The sequence below is a fragment of the Cuculus canorus genome, chromosome 8 (genome assembly GCF_017976375.1).
Source record: "Cuculus canorus isolate bCucCan1 chromosome 8, bCucCan1.pri, whole genome shotgun sequence".
Taxonomy (NCBI): domain Eukaryota; kingdom Metazoa; phylum Chordata; class Aves; order Cuculiformes; family Cuculidae; genus Cuculus; species Cuculus canorus.
In genome coordinates, this window is record NC_071408.1 from 19,216,857 (window position 1) to 19,234,084 (window position 17,228).

At 41.9% G+C, this 17,228-nt stretch overlaps 1 protein-coding gene across 2 annotated transcripts; it reads right to left on the reverse strand.

Moving 5' to 3' along the window:
* Positions 1-109: 109 nt before the first annotated feature.
* USP1 (ubiquitin specific peptidase 1) lies at positions 110-12,689 on the reverse strand. Of its 2 annotated transcripts, none has more exons than XM_054073360.1 (9): positions 12,554-12,689; positions 12,108-12,308; positions 10,998-11,121; positions 10,573-10,680; positions 9,882-10,042; positions 8,680-9,395; positions 7,386-7,556; positions 6,058-6,259; positions 110-1,180 (listed from the first exon to the last, which is right to left on the reverse strand). In XM_054073360.1, exons 2-9 carry the CDS (start codon positions 12,266-12,268, stop codon positions 448-450), a joined length of 2,376 nt encoding a protein of 791 aa, XP_053929335.1. In that variant the 5' UTR covers positions 12,269-12,308; positions 12,554-12,689; the 3' UTR covers positions 110-447. The 2 variants fall into 2 exon arrangements, with proteins under 2 accessions (XP_053929335.1, XP_053929334.1); XM_054073359.1 differs by having other exon boundaries at positions 12,433-12,586.
* Positions 12,690-17,228: the final 4,539 nt, after the last annotated feature.

Consider the following 17,228-nt stretch of genomic DNA (forward strand, 5'->3'; position numbering starts at 1 on the left):
CTAAATATGAAGTATTACTTTCCCAAGTTACAAAAATACACAACTTCTGATGAAATTTGCTAGTTAATATACATTTACTCCAGAATATGAATACAAATAACTTTTATTAAAAAAAAAAAAGAAAGAAAAGCTAATAATACAATAGCTGTGTCTGAGAACTAGAGTTGTGTTAAAACCACTAGTGGGGACTGCAGGCGTCCTTTAGGAACTATACAAATTGGTATTCCTAAAAGGTAATATCACTATTCTCCAGCATAAGAGTTATTATGCGAGTTGTGTTCTATGTTGCGGTTTGTTAGTTCAAGTTGAGCCACTTACACCAAACAAACAAAAATGCCAGAAACATGATCCTGTAGCATCAAAAACAAACAGCGGTTTCTTTCAGGTAGTTTGGATGCAAATCAGACCAACAAGCAAATCCCTAGTATTTACAGTCAAAATACAGCATCACTCTACAATTTTCTTATAAAACAGTAGGTAAGGAGTTGACGTAGATGATGACGACGGAGAAAGAGAATTCAGAAAGTCCTTTTCCTCCGTAACCTTCACTTCAGAGTCATCAAAAAGCAACCACTTCCCCTCATATTCTTTCAGGCTCTGCAGTGCATATAGAGCTTTGTTTTCTAGTCCGCTGGAAGCAACATGGGTTTGCTCACTGTGTTCTGTGCTGCACTCTGTGCTTCCGTTACTACTGCAAGACTCAGGATTTCTGTTTTCTGTGACTACGTTAAGAAACTTCTCAGGGTTAGCTGGTTTGTTGTTGTACAGGTCACAGTCAGGCTTGCTCTTCTGCCCCCCAAGAAGTCCAACAGCTTCCATGTTCTTTTTGTTCAGAACTTTACTTGGCTGCACATTTCCATTGACTCTAAAAGATACTTCACCATCATCATAGTCTTCAGAAACAGCTCGTGCCTCCTCCTCATTCAGTGGTTCTGGTTTAATCATTTCATGCATTTGGTCAGTGATGAAGTTTCTTGTATCCAACTCCAGGCTCTGAAGATCCGTAATTTTGACGGAAGCCGTGTAGTGTCCACTGCTAATTGTGATGCCGCTGTGCATCACCACTGCAAATAATCCGTAGGTGTCATTGGTCGGCTTTGTGCTCCACTCTTCTAGTGACAGTTTGAGAGGCGTCAGTAAGGGAGTGTTTATCTTGGACAGCCCACCGTAGCAGTCAAACCTTTGGAAGAAAGATAAAAGTTACGCCTCTTGCCGCAACAGCTTGCAATAAACCCTGCTTTAGACAGCCCATATATTGTATCTATATTCTTTTCATCTATTAAAAAGACACAGGTGATCTGAATGAGTGGAGGCGCTTACTTTTCAACTTGCTTACCCTGAGCATCTGTCCCAGGCACCCCTGTTCAACAGACACTTTTACCAGTATGCGTAGTGTTAAAACTTACAGCCCAAGAACTACGTATTTCAGCTATTTAAGAAATTACCTTTTTCTGAAGTATCAGCTGAAGTTAAGTAGTGATGATAGAAGGAGTTATTCTCATTGTTATCACTCATGCTTCTACGCATGAACACTTGCACTTCTTCTCAGACACCATTCCGCTTTCCAGACTGAAAAAAACCCTTCAACGTCAGGGCTAAAGGAAGCAGGGCCAGCTGGGTTTTTTTCCAATCTTCTGAGTAATTTACAAAATACAAGAATACAATTGGGTTTTTTTTGCCTTTAAGTGGCATTAGCGTCACTCAGAAAAACTGGGGGGTTGTGGCAATAACTTTTCTCAGATCTTGGTGCAGTGCAGCGCGCTGCCAGTGGCACACAATCAATGCGCAAGGGTGAATAAGTTACTAACAATGCCTTATTACTATGGATTCTCATTGACTGTCCTACATTACTCAGTTTCTTTAAACAATTATCTAGCCGTTTTACTTTGGAAAAGCATCCTAATATTTAGCATTTTGTTCGTAGTGCACAAGTTTACAATGGGAAAAGTTTAAGTCCCTTTATTACAATAAGGGTCTTCTAATCAGTCTGAAAAGATAAGTAAGTGTTGGGAGTTCATTAGCCCTTTTATATTATTGTGTATCAGCCTCCTTGAATAATTCCAATCTTACATGAGTTATGTATTGCATCAGCCTAATTTAATTAACCCCTTCAACAATAGGTTATGATGTTCCAATAGATTTCAGTGATGATTCAGTCTTGCTCAGCTGTTAGGATGTTGCAGGGAAAGATACAGGGGAGTAGAGACAAACCCTGCAAAACCAAGGTTCTAAAGAGCTGACTACTATTATTCAACTTGCATTTTAACATAAGACAGAATAACTGTCTTTAACCCAAGAAACTGTAGATGTGGCATAGCAATATAAGCGTAATTGCAGTAACAGAATATTACTTTTGTTTTACTGGGTTTCAATTCTTATTCTGCTGCACTTCTAAACATTTCACTCATGCTCACAGCCATAAATCCTTATAAACATAAATACATTTACACACACACACACAGAGATGTCCTCAGTCACTCAGGTTGAACTGAAATCTCATTTGAGCCCTAGGCTAACTGTAAACATTTGAATACACCAAAAGAAACACAAAAGAGAATACAATCAGAAATAATAAAACTTCAATCTTCTGAAAATCCCTATGATTAGTAGCCAGAAAGAGATATTCAGAAGAGAGTCAAGAAACAGGAAACTGCTTGCTGATACTCTAGATCAGAAATCCAGTTCCATTCAAGCACACCATGACAATCATATTAACACAAAACAGTAAAAAACAGGCTCTACCTTTCTTCTGAACGAGATCCAGCATCAGAAAGAGTTGGAGAGGAGGAAATAAGAGAGGAAATCTTTTCCTATTAGCTTTTTGTTCTTCTTAATGATAAGAATCTGAAGATAGAAAAATTGCATGCCAAGTACTCTGCCTCCCCTGACCAATGCACAGTTCATACACAGCAAACCATTTCTGCAGCTACATCGTTTGAGGCCATCACTTAGTGGAACTTCACTGTACTGAATCAATACCTCATGTTATTATAGGCTCTTGCAACCTCAAGCTATTTTTCTGCAATGCTTTTAAAGATGCGAAATAAAGATTTCCAGTAGCATAAGCACTGCTGTCATTAATTGACAAATGTGACTGTGACAAAAGCTGAACTAAGTCTTTAAAAAAAAAAAATCTCCTCCTCTTACCTGGTACCACTTCACAGGACAAAACTCATCTCCTCACAAACTGTTCTATTTATACAGTGGAAATGCTTAGTTCAACCTTACCAGCTACACGTTTCTTCTTAATACCTTCCTACTCTCAGCATACATGGCCTAGCATTTTCTCCCCCACAGGCTTGCCAAAGAGAATTACTCAGCCCTGGGCAGAGATTTTCACACTGGCCGATTTAAGAAACAAATCGCAAAACCCAAATTGCTTTGCAAGCCAGCATCAAGAAAAGATATGGCAAATCCCTACTACCTGTAAATATTTAAATATTTACATTACAGTTCCCTTCTGCTTCATTTCTCTTCATTTATTTAAAACTCAGTCGTCACAAAACTCTGTAGAGCACAACTGAGAAGCAGACAAGATTTCAATATTTTTATTAGAGCTACAAAAGTTGTATTAAGCTTCTTAGTTTAAAAATCAAAGTTTTAAGTAATAACAGTTTGTTATTATTTCTAGTGCAAACCACTGCAGTCTCACAGATTAGAGTATACGTAAGTCAATTGAGGAGAAGTTCCATCAAAGCCCATTATTCATAAATACATAAATAATAAATAGTCAATTAAATAAAATAAATAATTTAAAAATAAATAATTATTCAGGAGTTGGACTCCGTCCTTGTGCATCCCTTCCAACTCAGGACATTCTGTGATTGTATAAAAATCACTGCAAGAGTGACTCTGGATAGTATCACTACCAAAGTAGTGCTTTGCTTTACGAGCCTCGGCTCTTCCCCATTTGATCTGCAGCTGTGCTTTATTACTCCAAATTCAGATGTTTAGAAATCACACGGTTTTGTCCAAGATAAAACACTCATGCCAAAAACTGACTCCTGTTCTGCATCCGATTCTTCCACTCTTAATTCCATAATCTCTGTCTGCTAGCACTTGGCAGAAAATGTATGACATGATGCAGAGGACACATGAGGAACATCACAAGAGACTGGACTGAGTCTGACCCAGATATAAGTCCAAGTATTTTGGAGCGAGGAGTTGAAGATTTCCAGGACAGAAGAAGAGGTAGGTGATTCAGGGCACGGCTGGTTAACCTGCAAGCTGCAAATGCTTCCTCATAGAAATAGAAAAGTAGCAAATGTAGGAGCAAAGTCAAGGTCATATTCAGGTCTCCTTTCAGGTGGACATCTTGGGTTGTATTTTTTTAATAGCCTATAATCATACCAGGAACCATCAAGGGCTACTCAGCAACAGCATCATTTTTAAAAAGCGTGCACCTTTTTCCCTGCCGCATTGTAACAGTCATATAGCGCACAGAACAATGAAAAGACCATTTGTGTGTTATGATCCTAGTTTGAAGAGAAGTTAGCAGACACTACAGAGACAGAGGAAGTTTCCTTTTTACTTTGTCAGAAATCTAGTTGCTCCGAAAAACAAATGCTAAAACCAGGCACAGTGATAATTATAGTTTTATCAATCTTGGCAAACTACCTATAAAAGTATCTTGACATAGTCCTTGACACTGGTTATTTTACAAATCTTATTTCTATTGACCAAATTATCAGCACAGAGGCTTATGGAGCATCCTCTGACAAACCATGTGTCAGCTGATAACTTGGCACCTGTAAACTGCCAAAGGTCCTACACACACCAAGTTCTAAATACTGGTGACACAAATATTCTAACTAACCACAAACTAAATTCCATGGAAGACTTCGTGCTTCCTGCTGGCAAAGTGGCTCTGAAGATCTAAAGCTACCCAACAGGGAAATGCAAAGCACAGGGAACTTGGGTAGATAAAAGGCTGAACTAATTTGTGCCTAAATAACTTACTGCACATCACAAAGCGGCTCAGTGTTACATCCTGAAGCTACGCCCAGCTGTCAGGTTATACCACACAGGCTGCAGCAGAGTGGCTCTCTGGAACAGACACCAGCTCAGGACACTGAAACCAACACAAGTCCATCTACTTTTGCTGCATCCAGCCCAGTTAACAGGGATGGCAAAAGTTATATTGTCGTGAGCACCAGAAGTTGAAAACACAGGCCAAGTCTGCAACTGTTACTAAAACTGTACAGTCACTCTCAAAAACCTAATTAATAGTCTTAACAATTTCCTAAAGGATTTAGGGGAATATTTTATAGTTTTAAAGAGTTTTCCTTGATGAAGCTTTCTGTCTTTTTTCACTATTTGAATCTCAGTGGAGAAAGTTTACTGCAAAACATTGTGCACAAACTGTCACAGCATTGCTTCGTGTCTTTGCTGTAGGGACAATGTTTCCTTTATTTTTCTCCCAGTGAAAATTCCTAAATTTGTAAGTATGGGGAAAAAATAAAGTAAAGAACACTCTCCTAAGAATAGGGTTTCCACAGTATATAACATCAGAGTGCTCAGCAGCCGAACATCAATGACATTGATATTACGGTATTTATAAAGGATCTGTAATTTTCTGTAATCTATGTTAGCTCTTTTAAATGTTTCTCTCCTGGTTTTTTTTTTCCTGAATTTTAGTACTCCCCTTCAGTTAGGGACCAAAGTACTACTAACTATGACCATAAAATTCAGATTTGTCTTCATTACTTGTTCTGCTAACGCGCTTAAACCTGCCTCTAAACTCACACAGACAGGTGACATTGAAAGCAAACAAAGTTTTAAGAAACATCAGGATATCAGGCTGTTGTAAGAACACAGATAAAACAGATCTTGTTCAGAAGTCTCCTGAAAGTGTTTTCCCGGACGTAATTTCTGCCACTAATTCTAACGGTAGAAAGCCTTTATGAAACTAGGGGCTGCATCCCACTGGTTAAGTTAATCTCAAATCTAGAACTCTGCTTTTGCTTTCGGAGAAGTTAAAAACATTTTAATCTCTTCTGAGAGGATTTTCCTTCCAAGAGCACACTGTTTTGTAATAGAGTCAATCTGCATACTCACTCTAGGCCACTAGCAGCAAAGCACTTCAAATGAATTGTTATAACTTCAGGCATTTTATCGAATAAAAGGCTGCGTTCTGCTTCTGTGTAATGATGGCAGTTTTCACAGAAATATTTATCCTCTCCCACAATCCTTTCCACAGACGCAAACTGTGAAATTGCCCATTTCAGAGTCTTCATTTCTGTTTTTGGCTCTGGAGAAACTGTAAGAGAAGCATTACATTCACAGAGATGCCATTATTTACATTTCCAATGCATCCCACCAGAACAACAGCAAAACAAAATACATCACTTTTAAGACACATTCAAAAACTACAATTGACAGAGTAAAGAACACTCAATATGTATGAAATAGGAAACATATTCAGAACTTTGAATCATTTCAGGAAGTGATGAAAATATAACTTGATGGATATTATTACTTAAAATCTATGCTTTTCCCAGAGGTTGTCTTCAGATCACACACAGTAATTCTGTTGCCATGTCTGGACACTGAATGCCAGTATGTGAGCCCAGACTTTCAGTCCTTAAGGCAAATCTCCAAAATAACCAGAACATTCTCTTTCCCTTTTTCTGTTTTTCCTCTCAAGACAGCTTCACTTTGCTGCTGACAAGCTCACCCACATGGTCGGTAGCTTTTCACACAGGAACATCATGACATGCACTTTACTCTGAAGTCCTTCAGCAAAACAGAGAGGGCAAACATAGTAAAAGCAGGTCTGGATTAAGTCCATGGAAACTAAAATTAATTTCTTTAAAATTCTGAATTTTGAAATGTATTGTTGCCATGATTACTTTTGAAAACAGCTAAACATTAAGTATAGGTCAGTAAAGTTTGTGAGATATCAGAGGAATAACATTTACAAATATAAAATAAGCACTATTAAGGCAATGAACCAATAAGAATTTTTTTTTTTTTAATAGTAAATTAACAAAGATCTGGTTTCTCATTTATTTTATTTTTGAGGAAAAAAAGCAGATATTTCTTATAAAATAAAGAAAAGGCAGAAGAATTTCTTATCCAGGAAGAAGGGGAAGACCCATATCAAAGGAAATACCTATTTATAAGCTGGAAAACATATACATAAATGTAGGACTGTAGGCAGATCATATTGCATGTTAAGATCTGAAACAATTTGAATACTGTCCAGATCTGTCTACATTATCAGCACTGTGTTTCCAAAGTCTAAATTCAATCAGGAGAAGAGATAACAGAACAACCTCTAATTTTAACCAGCATGAACAGGAGCAGCACTCCTCAACAGCCATGGCACCGTCCTTCCTCAATGGCTGGCTGAAACATCACAACCCTTGCTGATAATTACTTACTTTCAGAACTCTCTTCAGTTTTAGAAAGTTCATCTTCTTGCACTGGAACACTGATGTCCTGAAAGTCTTCTCTTCTTTCTGTGAAGCACTCACATTCCAAGCACCTTGTTCTCAGTACCAGCTGGCCCTGGAAGAGCTTCTCCACTAGTTCAAAAACAGCCAGCTCTGCACCTAGAAGTGGTATACGCCAGATCACTTATTGAGATGCATTTTACTCAAAAGACACTACAAAACTTGGCTATCCCTCACAGAAAATGAATGTTTAATAGACATGGCCTTTTAGGGATTCCAGATAAGAATAATAATAAAAAAACCCCAAAAATCAAACAACAAACACGAAACCAAAGCAACCCCCAAAAAGAAATTGCTGCTGATCACAAGCAATTGTCACAGTATCATCTACTTGTAACTAAACAGGGAGCCTCCTTCTCTTGGCCCTCAAAATTTAAGCTCTGTTTAAGATCTAGGTTCTTGTTTTATATGTGAAGTGTGGCATTGTGCACTGCCTTCTCAGGACGGACTATCAGCCATCAGGAGCACCACTCTTGTATTTTTGTCCGGTCTCTATTCCCAGTCCTCTCCTCCAATACTTTCTGAACTTGTTGGTCAATTTTAGTCAAATCTGCTGAAGAAATGGAATCCTCAAAAGATTCTGCATTCCTTCAAATCTTTATAAAAATATGGTGGTAGGATCACAAAGAAAAGTTCCCAAAGTAACCACCAAATTCATGCCTGGGCCTCTCCCTCAGCAGTTATCTTGTTTCCTTGACACCAACAAATCCATACTTGCCAGCCAATTAACATATGTAACACATCCAGTGTCTTTCCTAGTTCTTGGGAAGGCTGGAAATATGGAAGGATTAAAGAATAGGGAGGGAAGGAATTATTGTTTGTAAAGACTGAAGACACAAAGCCATAGCCAATAGGGGTCTGATTCTGTTTACTTCTTACAGCAATCTTCCTTTACATTTTGAATCCTCTGCTATTTCTATGGATGACAAAAATTAGTGATAATACAAACCTGGTAATAGTCTGTCTTTTTTTTTTTTTTTTTTATATTGTACAACTACTACATCATGTTAGACAAATACCTCTCAAGATCTAATCTGAACAGGTCAGGTTATAAACACATTACAACCATGTATAAAAATTCTCTTTCATAAAAATCTCAATTCCTGACAATGTGATGTTGTATTCAGAGAGCTCTGCTGGCTATGCAGTACGAAGGTTGACCTCCCAGGCACAGTAATTTCTTAATCATACTAATTTTAAGCCCATACATTTGTTTACCAACCTTCCTTTTTTGGTTCTTTTTCAGTTCCTTTTCCACTATGGCTTTCCACAGGACACACTGGTTGATGATATTCTTCTTTAATACTGGTACCGTTTTCACACTTTACAGATGACTCTTCAAGCTCACAGTCATCATATTCTTTCCCTGGGTCTTTGGATCCCAAGTTTGTAGTTAACTTTCCTAGACTATAAAATTTAGACAGAATACTAGGCTGTTTGCATGAAGATTTTAACCAGTTTAATTTAAGCCGTGACTTCTTTTGTGTTGGCTTTGAGCTCTCATTTTCACTGGAACACTTGGCAATGGCATCAGTTTGATTTTCTAGCTTTTCTCCTGTTGCTTTCCTCTTTGATCTAGTTTGTCTTTGATTTTCTTCTGCAATCTGCTCTTTTGATACTTTGGATTTTTTCTTTGCATTGCCACCCTCAGCATCACTTTTTCTTTTCCCGTTTCCTTTAAGTAGCTTGTCTTCAGCACTCTCTCCAACGTGGCTACTTGGCACATTGTCCTCCTCCTCAGCAGGACTGCCAATTCCATTGCTCTCAGTATTTTGATTAAGTTTTTCCTCCAGTTTAGCTGTAGGCTCTTCCACAGGCAGTTTGTTCAGTTCTTCCTTCTTCAGCAGCTGACAGGTTTCTTGGATGTTACCCAGGATACACTGCAGAACTTCCTGGGCATCGTGCTGCAAGTAGCCTTCATACATAGGGTTGAGCTCTCTATTAAAAGTAAATGATCAAGGCAATGAAGATTAGTTGTGCTTTACTGGCTGGCTAACATGGTTTGAGATTTCAGCTGAGGAGTTCGGATGCAAAAGCAGGGGAGAATCCTCCCCAGGCCTAGAGAATTCCCCACTGTCACAGATAGCTGTGAGAAGGTAGCTACAAGCCTTGTGTATTTAAATACACATTCAGTTGCCCCCCAGTAGCAGTCCTTCTCAGCTCAATGAGAATCCTTACACACTTGTACATCATGTTTTAAATTCACAGCTGGAATTAAATTATATTATTACAAAATGAAAATTTACTTTCAAATTTGTGACATCACAGGGCTAACAATAAACACTAAAACTTCACTCACCATTGACAATGCCCCAAATTTCAGACCATTTACCTCCCACAAGTTTTCTAAAGCTGCACTGCAGTGTACAACAACCTCAAAACTCTGTGTGAAAACTTTGACAATGTGTTTAAGACAATCTGTACCTAAGTGTATTGAGTAGCCTCCGTGGCTGAGTAGCAAGTTCATCTGTATATTTTTCTGGATTTAAGAGAAAGCTGGCTTGAAGCTGCTCAACTGAAAGAATCAATGAGTGCAAACTGCAGATGAGTTCGTAACTCGGCAGTGGGTCTTCTTTACAATTTCCCTGCAATAAAAGTATAAAAAGAATAAAAATACTTGCAGTTTTGTCTGTAACAAGTGAAAACTTTTACTCTCCTGCTATCGCTTAGTTTTCTAACAGACATTTGACAGATTTTTGTTGTCTACTATGGGAAGCAGGTGAGTTTCAGAGAATACATTGCTCTTCTGACAGTGAAAAACAAATATAAAAGCCAGGCTATTTTAAAACACCAAACCATCTTTGCCCAATCTCCAATTACTATCCACTCAAAGTACTGCATCATAATGTCAGAAAGATGGCGAGATACCTTCTCAAATTTCTTCTTTTAAGCTTAAAGCTTGTGCTGACAAGTTTGCAGACACACTGAACACTCAAGTTTGAACACAAGTTCAAAACAACTGAAATACATCTTTCCCTGAAATAGGACTGTACAAAACAACACTGCAAAACTTGTTGTAAACAGAAGAAATCACACTTAAATTTTCATCATGCTCCTGGCATGTAGCCTCACTTGCACTACTGCAAATAAACGAACATGTAGTGAGATGTGTTACCTTTTCTGCTTTTTGGTCTCCCTCATCCTTCAAAGAGTCTTTCTTCTTTGAAATTATATTATACAAGTGTTTGACTCCAGTTTTAAAGCCAGGACAAAAATATAACACCTGAAAGTAACAGTTTAAAACAAAAGCGTAACTGGTGAAGTAAAAAGTTACTCAACATACATATCCACATCTATGACAAAGCTAGCTTTGCATCTCACGAGGCTGCTACCCAGCACGCAAAAGTGCAGGATTATTCATAGCCCAGAGCATGGAAACTGAAACATTAACCCAGTCAAGGCAACCTATGGCACAGTAGGTTCCTGCAGTATCATCCTCTTTTTCCCCACTGTCACTGGATTCCCTTTGCTTTACATCCAGACATCTATGCAATATCAAACTACAAATCTCATCCACTTGTGGCCCGAGCACGATCTTACCTGCAGTATGCTGTTGAGGTAACAAGTGTTACCCAGGTTATTCAACCCTACAAAAGGCAACATGTTGTCTTTTTTCTCACAGCTAACAAGGGAGGGAGGCTGTGCTGCAGGAACAACCTGATCACTGTTAAACAGAGAAAACAGCACGTAAGAGACGCTTTTTGAACATGACTCCTCCTGGTATACATGCACACCTCTCTCCTGGCCACCCACCATCTCTGAGTTGGCTTATGGACTTAGGGACTAACATATAGAGATCAAAATCACACCAAAGTTTTTCCTAGAGCATCCGCATGGCAGTCCTGGGCACTCACAGACCGCTCAGCACGGCTCACACAGAAGCAGACAGCTTGACTACAATGGGCAAATCTGCTGTTTGTTCCCATGCTTATTTCTCAAAAAAATATCAGGAGAGTGATTTAAGGAACCAAAAAAATATATAAAATACTTGTATGTTCTTTGCTCATTCTTATGGCACTGCTAATAAAATCATAATCAGGAAACACTTTCTATTGCTGTGCCCTGTGCAAGTCACATCATTTCATTCCTGGATGCAAGCCAACAGAAGAAAAACAGGGAAAAACAGAAAGAAGGAATCAATGAACCTGGCACACTGTAAGCAGTGGAAATGCACGTACTGACATAACAGGACCAAACTGTGAAGTCTCCCACAGATGTGAAACTGACCATGATTAAGCGATTTTTCCCGTTTAAATTTCCTCACTAGCTGCAAGGAAACAAGCTGATGGATTTGCTCAGGGCCTGAAACTTCCCAACAGTGAGCAGCGCAATCCATTCTTTTACTTGCAGCAAAAATAAACTTTAAAAAGCAGATCTTTTTATTAAAGCTCACTTTGCAAAATCCTACATTTTAACACATAACTCAGAACAAATATCTCAGGTTAACTTCCAGCGAGCCAACTTCTCAGAAGTTCACACCCGCCAGAGGTGTGTCCGGCCGTGGGGCGGCAAAAGCCACGCGGATGTGGTGCTTGGGGACACGGTTTGGTGGCGGGCTGGGCAGCGCGCGGGTACGGCGGGGCTCGATGACATTAAAGCTCTTTGCCAACTGAAACGGCTCCGCCCGCCCCGCGCGGGACCCTTACGTACATCTCGGCACCGCCGGGCTCCGAGCTCCCGGGCTCATTTTCCTGGGATTCCGTGAAATCCAGGGCTCTTTTCGTTTCCTTCTTCTGGAAAAGCTTCAGCGAGAGCCGGTTCTTCTTGGCGGGGCTGCCCCTGGCGCCGTCACTCGGCAGGACGCCGGGCATCCTGGCTGGCCGCCGGCGGGGCCGCCCGGCCCGCTCACACCTGCCACACAAACGGGTGCCGTTCGCTCGCCGTGCGGCCCCGCCACCCGCCAACCCCTCCCGGCCGCCCTTTCCCGCCCTCCCGGCCGTTCCCGCCCGCCGGCAGCTCGGCCGCCCCTCCTCACCACCACCGCGCGGCGCCGCCGCCCGCCCGTCGCCATGGAGACCGCGGTGCGCCCCGGCGCCGCTCTCCCCGCCACGGGAAACTTGGCGCGTTTTCCGCGCCTCCAGGACCCGCGCCCTCACCCCTCCTCGCGCACGGGCGCTCGCGGCCGCCCCGCTCAAACGCCGGAGCGGAAGACGCCGCCTCCGCCGCCCGCCGGGACGGAAAAGCCATAGCGGCCGCCGCCCGGCCGCCTCCCAGGAGCTCGCGGCGGCGGAGCGACGCCTCCGCGCGGGCTCCCGGCCGCGTCGGCCCCGCGCCTGCTCCGCCGCTGCCGTCAGGCAGCGCCGCCGGCAGCCCGAGGGGTCCTTCCTCGGCGCGCGCGGTCGCTGTTAACGGCCCGGCCCAAGGGCTCGCGCTCGCGCGGGGGAGGGGAGGCGGCTGGGCTGAACCACTCCGGGGAGACACATACACACTCCCCCCTCCGGCCGCGGCGGATTGGTCCCGCCCTGGCCACGCCCCTCCAGCCTCCGCCAATCACAGCGAGAGGCGCGCGGCCCCCGGGCGTGGCTGCGGCGGGCTCGGCCCCTCCCGCGGCCCGGAACAGCCAACCGGGGCCGCGCGGGAAACCGCGACGGAGCAGCCTGCCGCCCTCCCCGGGCCTCAGCGCACCCGCCCCCGCCTCAGCCCATTCCCTCTGAGGCCTCAGCACTCTCCTGCAGGCCCCAGTCCCTCCTCAGGCCTCAGCCCCCACCCGACCCCCAGCCCCGCCTCTCAGCCCCTACGCAGGCCTCAGCCACCCGCTCAGCGTCCTCGCAGGCCTCAGTTTCTACCCCTGAGCTCCCCTCTAGGCCCCAGTTTGTTTCCACCTCTCAGCCCCCGCCCCCCCGGCCTCAGTCCCGTCCTCCCCCCGCAGACCTCAGTTTCCCCTCCTCAGCCGCCCCCCCCTTAGTTCCCCCAAGCCTCTAAGCACGTTATGTCTGTATTATGCGATGTCCAGTTTTGTTTGTACTCATAAACCAAGGATCACGGTCGTACTCATATGGGGTCTGTGCTACAAAGCTTTACTAGCGCAGCCTATGATGACTGCAGTAAACCATAGTTTTCATTCAGGCAGTCACACTGCAGAAAACCCCAGTACGGTGATCAGTGTGCTCACATCGATGGTGTTTGGGAAAGTACTATGAGTTACGCCACCCTGCTCTTTAAACTGGCCCCTAAGAGAAGGTTTGCTGACAGGGCTGTACCAGAAGAAACCTTTCTATGTAAACAATGTCAGAGTGACTCAGTCCGACCATGGCTGGGAGTAAATATGTTTGTTGTCTGGCACGTGTGTGCAGTAGCTACAGATTCATCACACAAGAGCCCCATTATGCAGAAAAACTAAGACTTTTTTTCCCCCACAGGGTAACAATATGTTTTAAAGAAAAATCTTTGTAAATCAAAGTACAGAAAGATAGTGAAATACATTTAATTACCCCATGAAAGGTAGCAAAGTAGTCTTAGGCCACTATGTCTCCATCGGTCAATGCTGTCTGTGAACACAAACAGTTGTACTTGACCTAAAGAGATGTACACTTTTTTTTAAAAAAAGAATGAATTTTTTTAAATCTAATGCCAGTCTTGCAACAAAGTGAACATCTGCAGAACAGAGAATTGTTCTGTTTATGACAAAGACCTCAACAATTTGTCTGTGGCTTCACTCGCTGTGAATGTAAAGGTCTTGTCTTTACATGTGTTATGGCTTCTATATTTCACAAATTCATCTGGCTCTGAGCATTGCTCTTTGTTTGCACCATAAACAAGCTTACACCTTTCACAGCTTTCCTCTGGCAGGACTTGAACAGTGTGAGACAGGCAAAACTTGATAGAGGCATTGCTGTAGTAAATATTTCTCATAAAAGATGGATCAGATATAGTAAATCTATGATATTCTGTAGTTTAATATTGCCCCAAAGTGTCAGAAATCTTTTCAAGACTCATCTTTTATATTGAGAACTAAGGAACTCCATGTGGCAGTCGCAGTGTTTAGGCACTGATCTTAACAGTTAAAGAAAAACCTGTTAATCTAAAGCGCAGTAGTTTATTGCAATTACATCCATGACTCCACAGGAAAATAAAACATTTTATAGGATTAGTCTCTTAACTGATTGTGTATTATGCCCAGAGCCAGGCCTTACCATCCCTTCAGTGTGGCTGGCATTACCCTGGAATTGGAGCACTCCTAGCACACAGCTGAACGACCCCAGGAAAAACTGCTGCTGCCTTCCCTGCAAAGTAGACATCACCCACAGTTGCCACAGATCCACGCTGTTTTCAGGAAGCCTTAATACTGATCATGTCCTATCCACATCTGTGGGTATTTTACTCCCCTCCCTCCAGGCAGTTCCCTTGTGACTCATTTAGCCTTTTTTGATTTTTTTCTTATTTCCTGTACAGCTGTGTATAAGTTCGCAATTTGCTGAGTAAAATATGTCAGTGCTTGAACAAAATCAGAAACCTAGCACTTAGTCTAAATAGAGTTTTTAAAGCAATTTTTATTTTGAACAGTTCTTTGCAATCTTTGTGGATGTTTTTTACAATACTACATGACTTAGTTATTACTGCAGCTCAATATCCCTAAATAAACATTTGAATTATGGCAGAAATTATATATAGTCTGGCAGTCATATACATGCTTACTACACCTATTTTGCTTTCTTGCTATCCTTGTATGCCTGCACACAGGCATGCTCATCACCCAGGGAGCCAAGTTTCAGCTTCTCAAGGTTTATATTGACCCAAAGATTTATTTACTCGGGTAGTGGGATTTACAGAGCTCCAAAATTGGCTATATACTAAGCTCCCCTTGAAAGTCGCTGGATTTCCCAACCCAGATGCTGCAGTGTGACATTTAGCTCCACTTAGAAAGGTTGCCTGGAGTGCACTGCAGTTAATGGACACTCGGGACTACAGAGGTTCTTTTGTGTGAGACAACAGGCATGTGTAAGGAAGTCTTACCCAGGTGGGTGGTATTCCGAAGTCATGTAACTGCTTGGTTGCTTAATAATGTGTTTCATTAAATCTGCTTTAAGTTTCCAGCTTGATGGCCAGCTGAGGATTGCTTCACCAAGAGCTGGAAGGTGTCAGGTAGCAAAGGGTGGTGTAGTGAGAAGGATGAAATCTCATGTGTTTGCACCTTGGATCAATAACAGACTGGAATAAATTCCAAGGGCAGGAGTCCAGTTACTCCAGGTAGGCTTGTGTTCGATATGGCAGCATGTCCTGACATATCTCAAGACAAATTGCGTGACTAAAGCTGTTTATTACTTAATTGTATTGCATTTCAATAAAATTCTACCCTGACTAGAGCATGATTTGCCATCTGCTTTAACAAACATGATAAAAGACTGTTTATGTCCAAGGATTTTGCAGTCGTGAAGCTGATTCCACATGTAGAAGTGTTAGGCTTCAGATGTACTTGTGCCTAGGAATAACATCAGTGAATTCAGAAGGCTTACCTTTGGGCTCTTGGTTTAACTTTCACGTGCGGTAGCTGAGTGAAAGAGGGAAGGGACACATTAGCAGAGAGTATTTTTGCAGAGACCAGACATGTACGCAGCATTTCACAGGGTGGTTATGGGACTTTGTGCTGTGTATTACATTTTCTTTGGCTAATGAAGTTGTCAATTCAGTGTTAATTGGTATAGTGATGATTTTAATCAATAAATGCATCTTCCATACAACCAACACACCCGGTAAGTACAAGACAGTAAAGTATCTCTTGGAATACCTAGTCAGAACATTTGGAACAAATTTAACCCATGCTTTTTCCACAGTGTAGAGTCTGTTTCAAAATGCTCCTCTTCAGAGAAGCTTCTGTGTGATCCTGTGACGAGTCTGTTGTGCAGCCTAGTGGACCTCTGTGCCAGTAACATCTTCTTGGATGTGTTTTACTTTTTCTACTGGTAAATTCATCTGATTACATATAACCCCTATCCTGCCCTCAGTAACCGCTCTCCCTTAACATACTCACAAATTGATTCTTAATTTCCCACCATCATTGTTTTGGCCAAATCATACATAATTCATTTTTTATCTTTACTTGTAAATTAGTTCTCTCTGGCGTCTAAAGACAAAGTCAATATAATTATAAGAGACATTCTGGTTGAGTGATCTTTACATTTGCCCTCTGTCATCTGTTTGGAAAACTGTTCGCAATATACAGAGCATGACAATTCTAAACTAAATTTTATATTCATTGAAGCTTTAGTTGCTGTTAATTTTAGTGTATTTGATCTTAGGTTTTTTAACCATTGAAAAGGACAGGAGAATTTTCAGATAAGAGAGGTGAGGTCAAGGAGATGAGGCTGTCTGAGTGGGAGGGCACGAGATGAGAAATGGAGATGGCAGAGATGGGCAGTCCATGCCAAGTTATCAGAGTGATGTTCTAATACAGGTGTCAGGGAAACTCCCACTGACTGACGTGTAAGAACTACAGTAGAAGTCAGGATTCAGTCTCGGTATTTACTATGCGTGCCTGGAGGTGATATCAAGTCAAATTACAGGAGGAATTGTTCAGAGCATGAAATGAGGCTTTACAATCAGATATTTTTAACAAACCTTCCTAGGAGACCTGTTCTGTGAATGGATGAGGTGAAATCATAGCTGCAATTCCATCACCCGTTTGGTTTTAAGCCTGGCAGTACAATTGCACCCCTGGCTTTGCTTTCTTACACAGACATGCATACACCGGCTTTAATTAGAGTCCAGGTGATAATTGCATCTGCAGGTCTGCAATACCTGAAGCTGTCCAGTCAGTGTCACTACTCGGCATGC